Source organism: Rhododendron vialii, chromosome 6a (assembly GCF_030253575.1).
Source record: "Rhododendron vialii isolate Sample 1 chromosome 6a, ASM3025357v1".
NCBI classification, from domain to species: domain Eukaryota; kingdom Viridiplantae; phylum Streptophyta; class Magnoliopsida; order Ericales; family Ericaceae; genus Rhododendron; species Rhododendron vialii.
The window spans coordinates 27,273,640-27,288,997 of NC_080562.1; the positions used below are offsets into that span (position 1 = coordinate 27,273,640).

At 46.2% G+C, this 15,358-nt stretch overlaps 1 protein-coding gene across 1 annotated transcript; it reads left to right on the forward strand.

Moving 5' to 3' along the window:
* The first annotated feature begins 7,639 nt into the window (after positions 1 to 7,639).
* On the forward strand, positions 7,640 to 10,114 carry LOC131328563 (uncharacterized). Its single transcript, XM_058361497.1, has 5 exons — positions 7,640 to 7,748; positions 7,843 to 8,348; positions 8,499 to 8,973; positions 9,253 to 9,890; positions 9,980 to 10,114. The coding sequence occupies exons 1-5, from the start codon at positions 7,640 to 7,642 to the stop codon at positions 10,112 to 10,114; spliced, it is 1,863 nt and encodes a 620-aa protein (XP_058217480.1).
* Positions 10,115 to 15,358: the final 5,244 nt, after the last annotated feature.

Consider the following 15,358-nt stretch of genomic DNA (forward strand, 5'->3'; position numbering starts at 1 on the left):
TTCTAACCGGCTTGTTGGAGAAACCAAACTAGGAAGTCACCTAGTTACTTTTCCCTAACTGTAGATGGACCATTTTGCCCATCTTGAACCTTTTGAACCTTTTCAAACCCTAGACTAGAAATTGTTTAATTATTTCTTTTATTGTTTTGATTTTATTCTTTATCCTTTGGACGATAAATGTTAGGGGAACTATTATCCATTGGATAATAGAAACCCAATTTTTTATATTAAAAGGATTTTGAAAGATTTGAACAAAGTACTATAATCTTTTGGAAGTAGACTTTTATAATTACTTTAAAAGTACTTTTTGAATATTTTACTATAAAAAGTACCATAGTAACTATTGTCCATTGGACAATGATTGTTAGGGTAATCTTTACCCATTGGATAAAAGCTTTCCTTTATTATATTTGGTAAGTACATATATATATAATCACATGTGTAATAACAAAAAGGACATGTAGTCATTTTTCAAAACTTAGTTTAGTATTTAAAGTACTCGTACCTTATTATCCTTTGGTTAATAACCGTTAGGGATTTTATTATCCATTGGGTAATAGGCCCATCTTTCAACTAAGTACTTAACCCATTAAAATAATATTTTGTTAAGATTCCCGGGAGTACAAAAGTACATTATTATATTAATTAAAGTACTCGTACCTTTATATTAGTTTAAAGGGGAAATCTTGACCTTAAATCCTTTTAGATTTTAAAGTACCAAAGTACCCTTTTATTTATTTGTGTTCTTACATGTTAGTACATATGTATATATTTATGTAAGTACTTGGATGATGTAATTTGCCTTAGTACACTTGTACCCATTTATTTGTTTATTGAGAAAATCTTAGCCTTTTAAAGTCCTTTGATCTTTAGTACAAAAAGTACCTATAGTTTATTTGTATTCTTGCATGTTAGTACATACATATATATATATATATATATATACATAGCTAGTACAAGAGAGAAGAGAGGAGAGGGAGAGAGCCGTGAGAGAGAGAGAGGAGAGAGGCCGAGAGAGAGAAAGAGAGAAGGAAAGAGGAAGGAAGAAGAAGAAAGATTTGATGTGTACCTTGACATTAGTCTTCCAAAGTACTTCAAATCTTTGGTGATCTCCTTTCCTAGCCAAATCTTAACCCACTTGTCCTCCTTTGTACATCTTTCAATTGTTTAACCAAGAATCTTGTACCAATGTCTCCTCCTTTCCAACATATCTTCCTAGGATTAAATCCAAGGACCAAAACTAGCCATGCAAGCCTACCATTTAGCCATTGATCTTTCAACCAAGCCTTAACTTCACCCATCAAGCTTTCAATCAAGCTTGACATGTGAAGGAAATCAAAGATGTAGAGAGAGAGAGAGAGATTCGGTTGAGAGAGGGAGAGGAGGAGCCTTGGCCTATAAATAGAAGCTCACTCCAAGCTTAAACTCACACCTCCAAACCATTGCTCTTCCTTCTCTCTGGAAATTCTAAGAGTTCTTGCTTCCAAAGTTCTAGTTTTCTTGTGTTCTTGAGTGTTCTTGAGAGAAACCACCAAACCACTTCCAAAACCACCTTTAGATCTTTTAAAGTAGCTTAGTTAAGTTAGAAAATTGTTTTTAGGAAAAGAAAGTACAACTCTTTTCCTTTCGAAGCAAACCGACGCCGTTACGCCGCCGAAATCCAAAAAAAAAACGTAGACCGAATCTTTATAACCGACTACTACCGCCAAGAAGCAAGGTGGGATCTCCTTATCTTCCATCCCAAGTAGTTATCCTTACCTATTTTCCCAAATATAGTCTTGCACCCAATTATAAGTTCGTTAGGAAGAAACTTTAATCATGTCATTTAAAGAAGATAATGTTATCTTTTGTTAAAAGTATATGAAATGCATGATGTTGGTTATTAAGTGATTCAAGCATGTCAAGTAGTTTTAAAATGGATGATCTTGTTAGATTAAATAGTATAATGAATGATATCGTATGTGAAAAGTCTCACCGCGGAGTCTATGCATGAGAAACGAGACACGAAAATCAAGAAAGTAGAAACATGACACCTAGGGTGTGGATAATGATGAGATGTGTTTTGAAACCGCAATGTGGCCGGACTTGGTAGCCCATTGTGTGTATGGAAACCCGCGATGTGGCCGGATGTGGTAGCCCATCATGTGGATTGTGAAAACCGCAACGTGGCCGGACTTGGTAGCCCGTTGTGTGTATGAAAACTCGTAATGTGGCCGGACTTGGTAGCCCATTGCGTGGATTGTGAAAACCACAATGTGGCCGGACTTGGTAGCCCATTGCGTGGATTGTGAAAACCACAATGTGGCTGGACTTGGTAGCCCATTGTGAAGATTGCCAATGCGGCCGGACGTGGTAGCCTCATTGGTAATATGGCTTGGTTATCCGCGGAGAGGAGCCAATGCAAGTTTTGTGTGCCAATGGGAACCCGGGACGGCGGAACCATTGTGAGGATACTCGGGAACTCGGAACGGCGGAACCGAGGTTGGGTGTGTTAAACAAATGATTTTGGGAATTGATGATTTGGTTTATGAGAAACGGAAAATGGAGACACGATCTACGATGAGTTGCGTAGGAGAAACTCGGAGAATCTTGGACACTAACGATAGTTATATAGCGATTGCGGATGTGTTATTGATATTGTCTTTTGTAGCTGTGTATACACGTATCATGTGGAAATTGATGTTGTATTATAACCTGTTGTTTGTTAGTTATGGGTTAGCGGGTATAGGATTTTTCTATTGAGCTTTCGTAGCTCACGGTGTTGCCTTTTTGGTGACCCTGACATATTATATCGGTGGCGACGCTGGTATAATGTGTCAGACTTTGTAGATGAACATGGTGAACTTTACACCTTGGAGGCATTTGGAGCCGAAGAGCTAGCCCGAATGGAAGAACAAGCGGAGCAGTAGTTAGGAACCTTAGTTCCCTCCCGTTTGTAATAAAAGTACTTATTTTAAGTTTTGTTGTAATAAAGAGCCAGACTCAAGTTTATTTTCAATAAAATGTTTATTTAACGTACCCAAAATTCGGGGCGTTACAAAGTTACCTAAATCTAATCGATTTGATGTTTTACAAGTTTGTGTTCTACGCATCAAATACTCCATGGTGAATGGTTCATATCATATTGTTGTGCTCCGGTCAACGCCGGTTCTGTGGGCACAACCACCCTGCTCTCCATCATTACAAACCATTGTGTAGCAGGGCGAGCAAATGGCTCGAGCAGCTTCCGAACATGATCCAGTATTCCTTTCAACTCTAAGACATCTTTCTTCGGACGTTCGGATCAGCAACCGTAGCCGAGGGTCCCTGTAGCCGATGGTCCCGCCAATTACCACTTCCTTTAATTCTCCATTCCCTGCACCTGCTCGGGGTGGAGGATACGTTAGTTTGGATAGCTGCCGAAGGTCCCACAACATGCTCGGTGCCGAGCGAAGCTTGGCCGACGATCCAGCTCATCCGCATCAGAATAGTAACCATGGCAATGATGATGGTCGTGACGTCATCCAAACGGTTATGAGGACAATGATGGTGGCACATGAAGGTGCCAGCTCATCATGAAAACGGTTGTAAAACCCTAAACGTGATGCAACAGTGACATCAGCCAACGCGTGTTGAGCGTTGGTGCAATCTTGGAGACCAAGCTAAGGGTTCCCTATAAATATCTCATTATGCCTACTTGGAAGAGGTACGCTCAAACGAAACCCTAGCTCTCAATCCCTAACTCTTCCTTGCAAGCAAACTGACTCTTGCACCGGAGGGCCATCCCGGAGAACCTCCGGCGTGGTCTCTTAGTCGTGCTTCGTTTTGCAGGACTAAGCAAGGAGCCAGGAGCTAACTTCGAACCAACATCGAGAAAGTACGAACCATTCGGAACGGAGCCCCACAATTTGGTGAACCCGACGTGAACCTTGTTTCTCAGATCCACGGCGGCTCCTCCACCTCGACCACCTCTTTCGCACCTAAAAACTTCACCCCTCCAGATCTCCACCAGTCTCCTCCAACCAAAATTGGGTGGAGCACCCCCACCTCCTCTTTTTCAACCCCTCAGTTCCTCTTTGCACATCACCTCTGAAACTGGTATCAACGCTGCCTCCCCATCTCACCCTCCTGGCTTTACTCCACCAGGCGTGAGCTCTTCCATCCAACGTCCAGTGGGCTTGAGTGAAGACGCTCTAGCATACGTACAAATGCTAGAACAGCAACAAGAGCAAACCAACGCTGATGTAGCCATTCTAAGAATGGAGATCGAAAAGATTAAGGCCAAAGAATTTCCTACGGCATCCCACTTTGGATCTCAGGGACGGCGCCGGAGAGGAAATCTGCCACCCCCTTCTCCTTTGGGAGTTGATGCACGGCCAAAAAGAATCTCAGTCCACGACCGCCTGGACCCACCATTGACGGATCACCGAGCTGGGGATAACGCTCGCTTTAGGCAGCAACTTTCCCCAGTTCATCAACGTCTCGGCAATGGTGTGGGACTTAAAGGCAGAGAAGGGCGAAGAGAAGGGAGCCCACATACTGTTTTCTCAAGTTCATCGGCTGGAGACGAATACTCCCAGGGCTCCCAAAGCTACGATACCGTGGAATTCGAGACAACGACCAGGCTCTCGTCCCGTACAAATCCGAACGGCAAAGAAGCCGAATGCCTCGAAGAAACGGGAAAGGTCCCCAGAGCCAGCATATTGGTCAAGATGAAGTCCCTCAGGAGAATGCCTATGAAGGACGAGCAACAAACTCGGGAAGCGCTTGGAAGCTTCGCCGTGAAAAAAGCGTAAGCGTGGTTGTTCGGCAAGACGATCGTCCTAGCCGACGAAGAGTCTATCATACTAAAAATCTTCCAGAAAAGGACTACAGAAGGGTCCCCATAGAGAAGAGAGAGAGGGGATCTCAACGACAGCAAGACGAGGAAGAAGGAAAACAAAGGGAACAAGAATACCGAGCATCGAAGAAGTCTCGGAACGCTCGGGAAGGTTTTCCCCCTCGACCAACCCACGAGTACCAATTGAAAAAGCTGACAGAATCACCCTTCTCGGCGAAGATCCAAGCCACATTGCCAAAGCTAGGTCTCCACCTCCCAAAGTTCCAGAAGTTTGACCCCAGCACTACCGAGGCATACACCCATCTCATCAGTTACAGAAGCACCATCTCATGCATCACCGACGACGACGCCATCATGTGCAAAGCATTTCCCTCAAGTCTTGAGCGCCTCGGCTTGCTTTGGTTCAACCAATTAGAGGCTGGATCGATCTATAGTTTCAAAGAGCTTGAAAGAGCTTTTAACTATCGGTTCATTACTAGCAACAAGCAAGCCAAGGAAGAAGATGCCCTGGCACAGATGAGGAAGAGGCCCGGCGAAACGCTTCGGAAATATGCCGAACGTTACTGGCAATTGTTTAACGAAATACCCGGTGTTGATCAATACTGGGCGGCAAGGAACTTCAAGAATGGGTTGGAAACAGGAAGCAAGATCTTGGATGAGCTGGCAATAAGGGCGCCTCATGGAATGAACGAGCTGATGAGGACGGTAGAACAGTTCTGTTCCTACGAAGAGTTCCTCGCCAAGCGAGAACTCCAAGGAGGACAAAACTCAATCGTACCTCAAAGCCTCCATATCCCCACGCCCCAAATCGCACCACCAAAGCCTGTGGTCGCTGTCCAGCCGAAGAAGCAGGTCAACACAATCAAGGTGGCAGACAAAAAGGGTCCAAAAGCTCATGACTATATAGCTGAAACCACCGTTTTCAAAGAGCCAATTTATTTCCTCCTCCGTACGATAGAGAGGGAACCTTTCTTTGTTTGGCCGAACCCTCCCAAATTGAACACAGAAGAAGGCAATAACAACAGTCGGAAGAGATGCTCGTACCATAATGAGCTCGGACATTACACCACGGCTTGCGCTCCTTATAAAGCACTTTTGGAAAATCTAGCGGCACAAGGACTTCTTGATGATCATATTGACTGGACAAAAACGCCGAGGAGACAACCGAACGCTGGTGGACAAAACCTTATTCCACGTCCAGTCGGAGTAATCAACGTTATTCATGGGTCAACAACAAAGGAGGCAGCAAAACAGCTTCGTCAAGAGCATGTCAAAGCTGAGAAAGTTACCTAAATTTTTTCCATCAATCATGCTCCTAAAAGAGCCAAATTGCTTGAGCGTCCCTGGTCAATCACTTTCACCGAGCAAGATCTACAACGTGTCCAAACACCCCATAGCGACGCTCTGGTGGTCACAATCCAAATCTCAACTCACTCTGTCAAAAGGGTGCTTATTGATCAAGGAAGCTCGCCAGAAGTAATGTACTTGTCTCTCTTCAAGGAGCTCAAAATTCCAGAATCGTGCCTTCTCCCGGCTGAAGTCCCTCTGATCGGATTCAGTGGCACTCCCGTTTGGCCTCTTGGACGGATTACCCTTCCTGTTGTCACGGGCTCGGTTGCTTCTAATCTAAAGTTCGTAGTTGTTGACGCACCGAGCCCATACAACGCAATCCTCGGCCAAAATTGGCTCCATTCAATCAAAGCCGTCGCCTCAACCTACCACCAGGTGGTCCGGTACATCGGCGCTAACGGCAAACAAGAAGATCTATTTGGAGACCAGTTACAAGCCAGACAATGTTACGTCTCGGCCATCGAAAAGTCATCAAGCTCCAAAAGAGTACATTGGGTTGAAGTCCCTGACAAACCAGTCCTCGAAGACGTCAGATCTCTTCCTGAAGAGAAATCAATTGAGGATCTTATCAAATTCCCACTCAACGAGGATGCATCATGATATTTCATGCTCGGCGTCGGTTTGCCCCAAGCCGAAAGTGAAAAAACCTTGCAGTTCCTCAAGAGCAACATTGAAGTTTTTGCTTGGACGCCGTATGACATGCCAGGCATTGACCCAAAGCTCATCCAGCACTCACTCAACGTTTCAAAATATGCAAAGCCTGTGATTCAAAAGCCTCGATGGTCGGCCACTATTCATGCCGAAGCAGTAAACGAAGAAGTGGACAAACTCCTCGAGGCTGGTGCCATCAAAGAAGTACAGTATCCCACTTGGCTCGCGAACCCTGTGGTGGTAAAGAAGAAGAATGGAAAATGGAGAGTCTGCGTGGACTACACCAACTTGAATGATGCTTGTCCTAAAGACTACCTACCCCTTCCAAAGATTGATCAATTGGTAGACGCAACGGCGGGTCACGCTTGGCTGGGTTTCCTGGACGCTTATAGAGGATACCACCAGATAGCCATGGATCCCGACGATATGGAAAAAACAGCGTTCATCACTCCAAGGGGCCTCTTCTGCTACCTGGTTATGCCGTTCGGCCTTAAGAATGCGGGGGCCACATTTCAAAGAATGTTATACCTGTTGTTCGAAATTCTCATCGGCGAGATCATGGAAGCTTATATTGACGATATGGTCGTCAAAAGTCTCAAAGCCGAGAACCACCTCTCTCATCTTGCCGAGGTCTTTGCAATATTGAAGAAGCACAAGCTACGGCTAAATGCCGACAAATGCGCCTTCGGAGTTAACTCCGGAAGGTTTCTCGGCTATTTGGTTACTAGACGCGGTATTGAAGCAGATCCGAACCAGATCTCAGCTATTCAGTAATTGAAACCACCATCCACCCCTCGGGAAATTCAGAAGCTAACCGGGATGGCAGCGGCTCTCAACAGGTTTATTAGCCGCTCGTCAGATAAGTGCCATGTCTTCTTCCAAACTCTTAAGAAGCAAAGCCGACAAAGTTTTAAGTGGACGGAAGATTGTGATGCAGCCCTCACCGAGCTGAAAATCCTATCTTTGTTCGGCCCCTCTTCTTGTCAAACCAGTAGCTTTTAAAACTCTCCATCTCTATTTAGCTGTGTCTCCACATGCCGTAAGCTCGGCACTTGTCCGACGGGAAGGCCTTGAGGACCAACCAATCTACTTTTCTAGCCGAACCTTACTCCAAGCACAGACTAGATATTTGCCACTGGAGAAGCTTCTTCTAGCATTGGTTACAGCAGCTCGGAAACTGCTTCCTTATTTTCAAGAGCACCCCATCATAGTTCTCACGGAGTTTCCACTTAAAAATCTCTTGAGGAAGGCTGACCTATCAAGCAGAGTATCTCAATGGGCGGTCGAATTAGCAAATTTTGATATCCACTTTGAGCCTCGAACTGCAATCAAGGCCCAAGTATTGGTAGACTTCATTGCTGAATTCACCCCAGGAAGCCCGGACGAGGAAACATTGGTCAAGCCTACTTATGGGATGCTAGAACAACAAGAGGCTCGGAAAGCTTGGAACTTATTCAGCGGAGACGTTTGGAAGTTGCACGTTGACGGGGCATCAAACAGCAACGGCGCGGGTGCAGGGGTTGTCTTTGTAAACCCTTGCGGCATCCTTCATGAAAGTGCTATCACAATCAACTTCCAAGCCACAAACAACGAAGCCGAATATGAAGCTCTGCTTGCTGGTCTCCGAGCCGCGGCAAGTTTACAAGTTGAAGACCTACAAGTTTTCTGTGACTCTCAGCTGATCGTCAATCAAGTAACAGGTGATTATGAAGCCCGGGACCCAAGAATGATAAAGTATCAAGCTACGGCTCTAGAGCTAATTAGAGGGTTCAAAGGATTCCAAATCGAACAGATCAACAGAGAGAACAACGCTCATGCCGACGCTCTAGCAAGTTTGGCCTCGGCAAGCAAAGCATTTGAATACCGACACATCAGCCTCGGCGAGATCCACCAGCCAAGCTTCGAAGTCTCGGAAGAAGTATTCAACATTTCCCTCGGCCCAAGTTGGATGGATGAAATCGTCTCGTTCCTCAAAGACGATACGCTACCCTCGGACAAAAAGGAGGCCCACCGTGTACGCAGTAAAGCAGCCAACTATTGGATCTCTGAGCACGGCCAACTCTACAGAAAAAACTTCACAGGGCCATATCTACGAGTGGTTCATCCAACCGAGGTCCCAATTATTTTAACCGAACTTCACTCTGGAAGCTGCGGTTGTCACTCTGGCGGGCGCTCCCTCTGTCAAAGAGCTCTCAGTCAAGGATACTTTTGGAAATGAATGAAGAAGGATTGTGAAGAAGTGGTCAAAAAGTGCAAGCCTTGCCAACTTTTTTCCCCTATACCAAGGCAGCCTGCTCAATCTCTCAAACCCATCACTAGTCCTTGGCCCTTTACCCAATGGGGCTTGGATATAGTTGGTAAACTTCCAACTGCCCCTGAGGGCTTCAAGTTTTTGATCACCGCAACGGATTACTTTTCAAAATGGGTGGAAGCCGAGCCATTAGTCACAACGACTGAAGCAGACATTCGGCGATTCGTTTGGAGGAACATCGTCACGAGGTTCGGCGTGCCTTATGCAATCGTTTCGGATAACGGCTCCCAATTCGTGGGCAAAGAGTTAACTGGACTCTGTGCTGAGTTCGGAATTAGATTCTTTAATTCAACCCCATCCTACCCCCAAGGTAACGGCCAGGCCGAAGCCACGAACAAGACTGTCTGCGCTGGTATCAAACGTCGGCTGGACTCTAAACGAGGAAAATGGGCCGAAGAACTGCCTCGGGTCCTTTGGGCCTATCGCTCCACTTCAAGACGTTCCACTGGCCAAACTCCCTTTGCAATGGCCTTCGGCATGGAGGCTGTCATCCCACTCAAATCAAGGTTCCCAACCCTGCGCACTGAAACTTTTGATTCAGAAACCAACAATGATGCAGTGGCAACCGAGCTTATTTTAGCCGAAGAAAAGCGAGACGATGCCCAGCTCAAGTTAGCCAACTATCAGCAGGAAGTCACTCGGGGCTACAATCGAAGCGTAAGGCTTAAGAAGTTCAGAACCGACGACTGGGTCTGGCGGAAGGTTGTCCAAGCCAACCAGAAGACAAAATTTAAACCGAATTGGGAAGGACCCTACAGGGTGATTAAAGAGGTCGGCAATGGCTCGTATAAGTTAGAAGACAAAGAAGGAAGGGAAATTGAGAACCCCTGGAACGCTCTGAACCTCAGGAAGGCCTACCTTTGAAGTCTCTCATCGGTCTCAATCTATCACAGCAGCTCTCAAGTCTATTACTTTTCTCTTTCCAAAATACTGTACTTGTTTTGACCATCTTTTATTTAATGGAAAGTCTATCCTACTTCTGAAGCATCAATGTTTTCTACATTTGATTACAATATACAAACTTCGATCGCTATAGCTCGGTATTCTGACAATTACAGCTACGTTCGGATTTCTTTACTACAAACACGTTATGGCTCGGACAATTTGATTTCCAGCCACGACTCGATCAATCATATTGGTTCGGCTATGTTCATAATTTGACTTGAACAAATTGCCACTTCAAACATTTACTTAACATATTACCTTGGTACAAGGCTGGCATTCTGAGCCGAGCCTTATACCAGCATAGGGGCTGTTACAGGTAAATCATAAACAACTCGGACAACTTGAAGTCCAAACACAAAACAATAGATGAACCTGAAAGTTTGTCCTCAGCACGGCTATGTTCATAATTTGACTTGAACTAAATGGCCACATCAAACAATTACTCCACCTATTACCTTGGCATAAGACTGGCATTTTGAGCCGAGCCTTACACCAAAGTAGGGGCTATCATAAGTAATTACCAAAACCTTGAAAACAAGCCAAGGTTGCTTGACCTTCGGCGGCCAAAATCAGAAAATATTTCTAAGGCATAGAGAAATATTCAGTACAGTAACAAAGTTGAGAATTTCTTCTAAGTCATTTAAACATAAACTTGAAATTCAAAAACTCCTACCAAAAGGGCTCGGCTTGCTGAAATGTTTGATGTCGACCCCCTTAAAACTATTACATCCGGCATGGCAAAATCCCAAATGTTCGATGCCATCCAGTCCAAAGAAGCAAAGTTCAAAATACTCAGAAACAAAACGAAACTTAAGGAAAATCCTAAACTGGAGCATCTTCAGCAGCTTCGTCTTGAGCCTTGGAATGACCGTCACCATCACCAGCCTTCTCCTGTTGATCAGCCACAGGCGCTTCGGTCATCTCTTCATCGTCATCCTCAGGAGGTAACGGTAGGCACTCCTCTTCGGTGTACGGAAGCTCCAAGTCAGGCACGGTCTGCTCGGGAAGCTGCTTTAGAAAGCCAAAATCGGCCTGAATGGCCATTACAGCAGCCATCGCCTCGGCACCGGCAGTATACCCCAGCTTGAAGAAATCGGGAAGCCGAGCCTCAAGCTCGTCATTCACCATCTTATGTGCTATCTGGGTGTACTCCAGTGCGGCTCGGTTTATTCCAGCCTCATAGCCTTTGGTGTCAGCAACTTTGAGTTTCTCTTTTTCTTCTACCCTCATTTTTTCAACATCGGCCTCGGCAGCAGCCCTAACGTCGGCAAGCTCCTTCTTCAGCCTCTCCACCTCTACTTCCGCATCCTTTGATTGCTGATCTGACATCCTCCACTTGGTTCGGTAGGAATCTTGGTCAGACTTGTATCGTTCACGCTCGGCAGTGACTTTGGTGGCCTTGTCATAAGCTTTCAGGGCAGCTTGCCCGGCCTGGCAAAAACACAAAAGTAAAGATTTTCACTAAGAGGTTCCATTGCTAGATGACAAGAAATAAAACAGAGTGCAAATGATACCTGCACCAGATGGCAGCACATTTCTCCGAGCCCAGGTATTAGATCGGTCGGCACCTGATCATAATCTCTCGGAAGAGCTAGACCCCTTAGAAGTGTCACAGCGAGATTCGGTTCTTCCTTTACAGAATCGCTCAACTGCAAGACCCTTCCATCAGACATTGTGTAAGAAGGACTGAATTGCCGTCGGACGGCAGCCTCGGTTGCAGGGTCGGTAAGGTCGATGTGAGGTTCGGAAAGGTTCCTTTGTTCCTTGGGCGGGGAGGCTCGGGCAACACTTGAAGGGGCTGAATGAGAAACGTTCGATGGAAGAACATCCTCAGATATCTTCTGTCTCTTTTCTTTCTGCTGCAGCTGCTGATCAGCAGAACCGCGGCTACGACATGGGTTAGCCGACTTTGTTGGTATCACTGGCCTTGGGATGTTTCTTCTCGACATGTCTTGGGCAGCAGGGTCGGTAAAATCGTCGGATAAAAACGGGGTGAGCCACTCCTCGGCGGTAAACCCAATCTTCGGCAATCGTACTCCTTGTTGCCGCTTCTCCAGAGCGCCTTCGATGTTTGAAGCACCACCCTTTTTAGATGCTCCGGTAGTCTTGGAGGCACCTGTTTTCTTCTTCTCGGGTTTGGCTTCGGCTTCTTTACTCTTCTCCTTCCTTCTCAGCACACCCTTGTATGAGGGTTTATAGTCAAGAAGGGTTGGAGCGTGTCGGCAAGCTTGGGCGAGAAGCGTGTCGTAAGCTTTCTCTCGAGAATTAGTATTAAGTCCCTTTGATATAGGACCAAGCTCTGCAAATGGAAGATAGCAGAAATGAAATCGTTAAGCAACAAAAGAAAAGCCGAACGAAATTTTACTAAATTAGAAAAGGAACGGTTCGTTGGTACCTCTCGTATCCTTAACCTTAGGGACTGAGTACCGACGCAGACCGTCTCAAGAATTAGTATTAAGTCCCTTTGATATAGGACCAAGCTCTGCAAATGGAAGATAGCAGAAATGAAATCGTTAAGCAACAAAAGAAAAGCCGAACAAAATTTTACTAAATTAGAAAAGGAACGGTTCGTTGGTACCTCTCGTATCCTTAACCTTAGGGACTGAGTACCGACGCAGACCGTCGCCAAACTCGAAGTTCCCGTGAACTTCAAGGTAAAAATCGGCCCATTTATCCGTGTCGGATAATCCCTGGATCAGAGGGCTCTTTTTGGGTCGGGTTGAAAGGTACCGACGGCCAGATTTACCATGAGGAGACATGGTGTATGTGAAGAAGAGGTCCGTCGGCCTGAAGTCCAGATCTTGGCTCTCGATCAGGGCAATTACCGACATGATGATTCGGTAACTGTTGATTGCCAATTGATGGGGTGCCAAACTAAACTTCCAAAGAATCTCCCTAAGGAAGGGGTGAAGGGGGAACCGAAGCCCGGCCTCGCAGATGGCCATTAGAGGCACGGTTATATGCTCGGGACGGTGATCCCTGTGGTCTTTTATATCGGTGCTCTTGACTCTATGAATCAGAACATCGTCGGGAATGTCGTACTTCGTACGGAACGCCGCATATTCTCCCGGATCGCCACTAAAGTAGTGAGCATAAGGGCATAGCAGTCCCTTATCAAAGAGATCAGCATCGCTCGGCGCCGACGTTGAAGCTTCGGCCCCTGACATAAGCCTCGATTTAGCTTCTTGGCCCACCCGTGGCTCGGTCTCAGACTGGGTGTCAGAAGAAAAACTAATCTCAGGCTCCGTAGTAAACCCGTCTGCAGCGTACTCAAAATCACGCTCGGCGTTAGAATCGTCTGTCACTGGAGAAGTTGCCGACATCCTCGTTGAAGAAGATACAATCGCTCGGCTACTCCTCAACCTACGCAGCTCGAGAAGTTCGCTGATGAATTGACGATCGGATTCGGTTTCCGAGCAATCCGAGTCTGAAGACACGTCGATGACCTCGTGAGCCAGACCTAGGAAAAGAACAAAGGGGTATTAAGCTATTGAAATCTGCGTCGGCAAAGAAAATCGTTTGGAAGTTCGGTTCGTCTTATCGGCTCACGAGTCATATGCTAACCTATAATGGGCTCGGTACTTCTTTAAAGACTCCCTACGTTCGGCAAACAAGAGAATTGGGGATCGTTCGGTTATTTACCCCCATCAGAAGAAATCGTTCGGCGAGCCCCAGACATCCTATGGGGGCTCGGAAGAACAAGTTGAGTTCAGGGATGAACATCATCGTTCTTCCCAGTACTCTACTGTTCATACAGTACAAAAACCCCCAAAATCACCCCAAAAACCCAGAAAATGAGCATGAAAAGCAAGAGAAAGAGTAAAACGACAAGAATCAGTGACATACCTGAAGATTTCTGTTGGAATGGGGCTTGAAGTTGAGGATCTGGATTCAAGCTGAGTTTTGGAACGGAATTGTAGAGAGAGAAGTTCCAGGCGCTAAGAGAGAGAAAGTGCAGAAGAACTTTCTCTCTCCTTACTCACCACTGTTTATAGACGGAGCGGGCCTTTTCGAATTTCCCGCCCATCATTTCATCGCCAAACCCCTCGCCAACCTCTACGTGACACGTGGCGACTGAAGTCCTTGCCTATGCCAGCCGTCTCTTCGTCTGCCAAGACGTCCTTTCAACTGACACACCCGTTCAGATTCTTGACAGCTGTCACCTTATGTGGGGCTCGGATTAATCTGTCGAAGGTTCAAGCTCGGCCAAATCTTAAATCAACCCATACCAATTAAAGAGCTTCGGCATGGGTTGAGGGGCTATTGTAGCAGGCCGAGCAAATGGCTCGAGCAACTTCCGAACGTGATCCAGTATTCCTTTCAACTCCAAGACATCTTTCTTCGGACGTTCGGATCAGCAACTGTAGCCGAGGGTCCCGCCAATTACCACTTCCTTTAATTCTCCATTCCCTGCACCTGCTCGGGGTGGAGGATACATTCGTTTGGATAGCTGTTGAAGGTCCCACAACATGCTCGGTGCCGAGCGAAGCTTGGCCGACGATCCAGCTCATCCGCATCAGAACAGTAACCATGGCAATGATGATGGTTGTGACGTCATCCAAACGGTTATGAGGACAATGATGGTGGCACGTGAAGGTGCCAGCTCATCATGAAAACGGTTGTAAAACTCTAAACGTGATGCAACAGTGACATCAGCCGACGCGTGTTGAGCGTTGGTGCAATCTTGGAGACCAAGCTAAGGGTTCCCTATAAATATCCCATTATGCCTACTTGGAAGAGGTACGCTCAAACGAAACCCTAGCTCTCAATCCCTAACTCTTCCTTGCAAGCAAACTGACTCTTGCACCGGAGGGCCATCCCAGAGAACCTCCAGCGTGGTCTCTTAGTCGTGCTTCGTTTTGCAGGACTGAGCAAGGAGCCAGGAGCTAACTTCGAACCAACATCGAGAAAGTACGAACCATCCGGAACGGAGCCCCACACATTGGAAGAGAAAGGATTGCATACCACCCGTATCCGGCAGGCAACTACTTTCTCTCTATTAAATATGTAGACTGTAGTGGGCCGAACTATGCGATTCGGACCATCCTCGGCAGGTCAGGCCACTAGCAAAGCCATTTAGGCTTGGCCCGGGGTGTGGCTGAGGATATCTTCAGCCGACAATCAAGTGTCGTCTCTTCCATTTGTGAGAGGACTCAACAGGTCGCTGAACTTTTAAGTTCTACCATTATCGAGCCCAGGTCAGAAGACACTTGTCATCTCATATACCACGAAGATTACACCGTTTGGCCTAAGTTGAGTTCCTAGGCTCGGACAACCCCTGA

Coding starts and splice junctions, on each gene's coding strand:
- LOC131328563 (XM_058361497.1), top strand. CDS start 7,640: ATGGCAGCGGCTCTCAACAGGTTTATTAGCCGCTCGTCAGATAAGTGC. Junction 7,749..7,842: donor TTTTAAGTGGACGGAAGATT/GTGATGCAGCCC, acceptor ATCTCTATTTAG/CTGTGTCTCCACATGCCGTA. Junction 9,891..9,979: donor ATTGGGAAGGACCCTACAGG/GTGATTAAAGAG, acceptor TCTGAACCTCAG/GAAGGCCTACCTTTGAAGTC.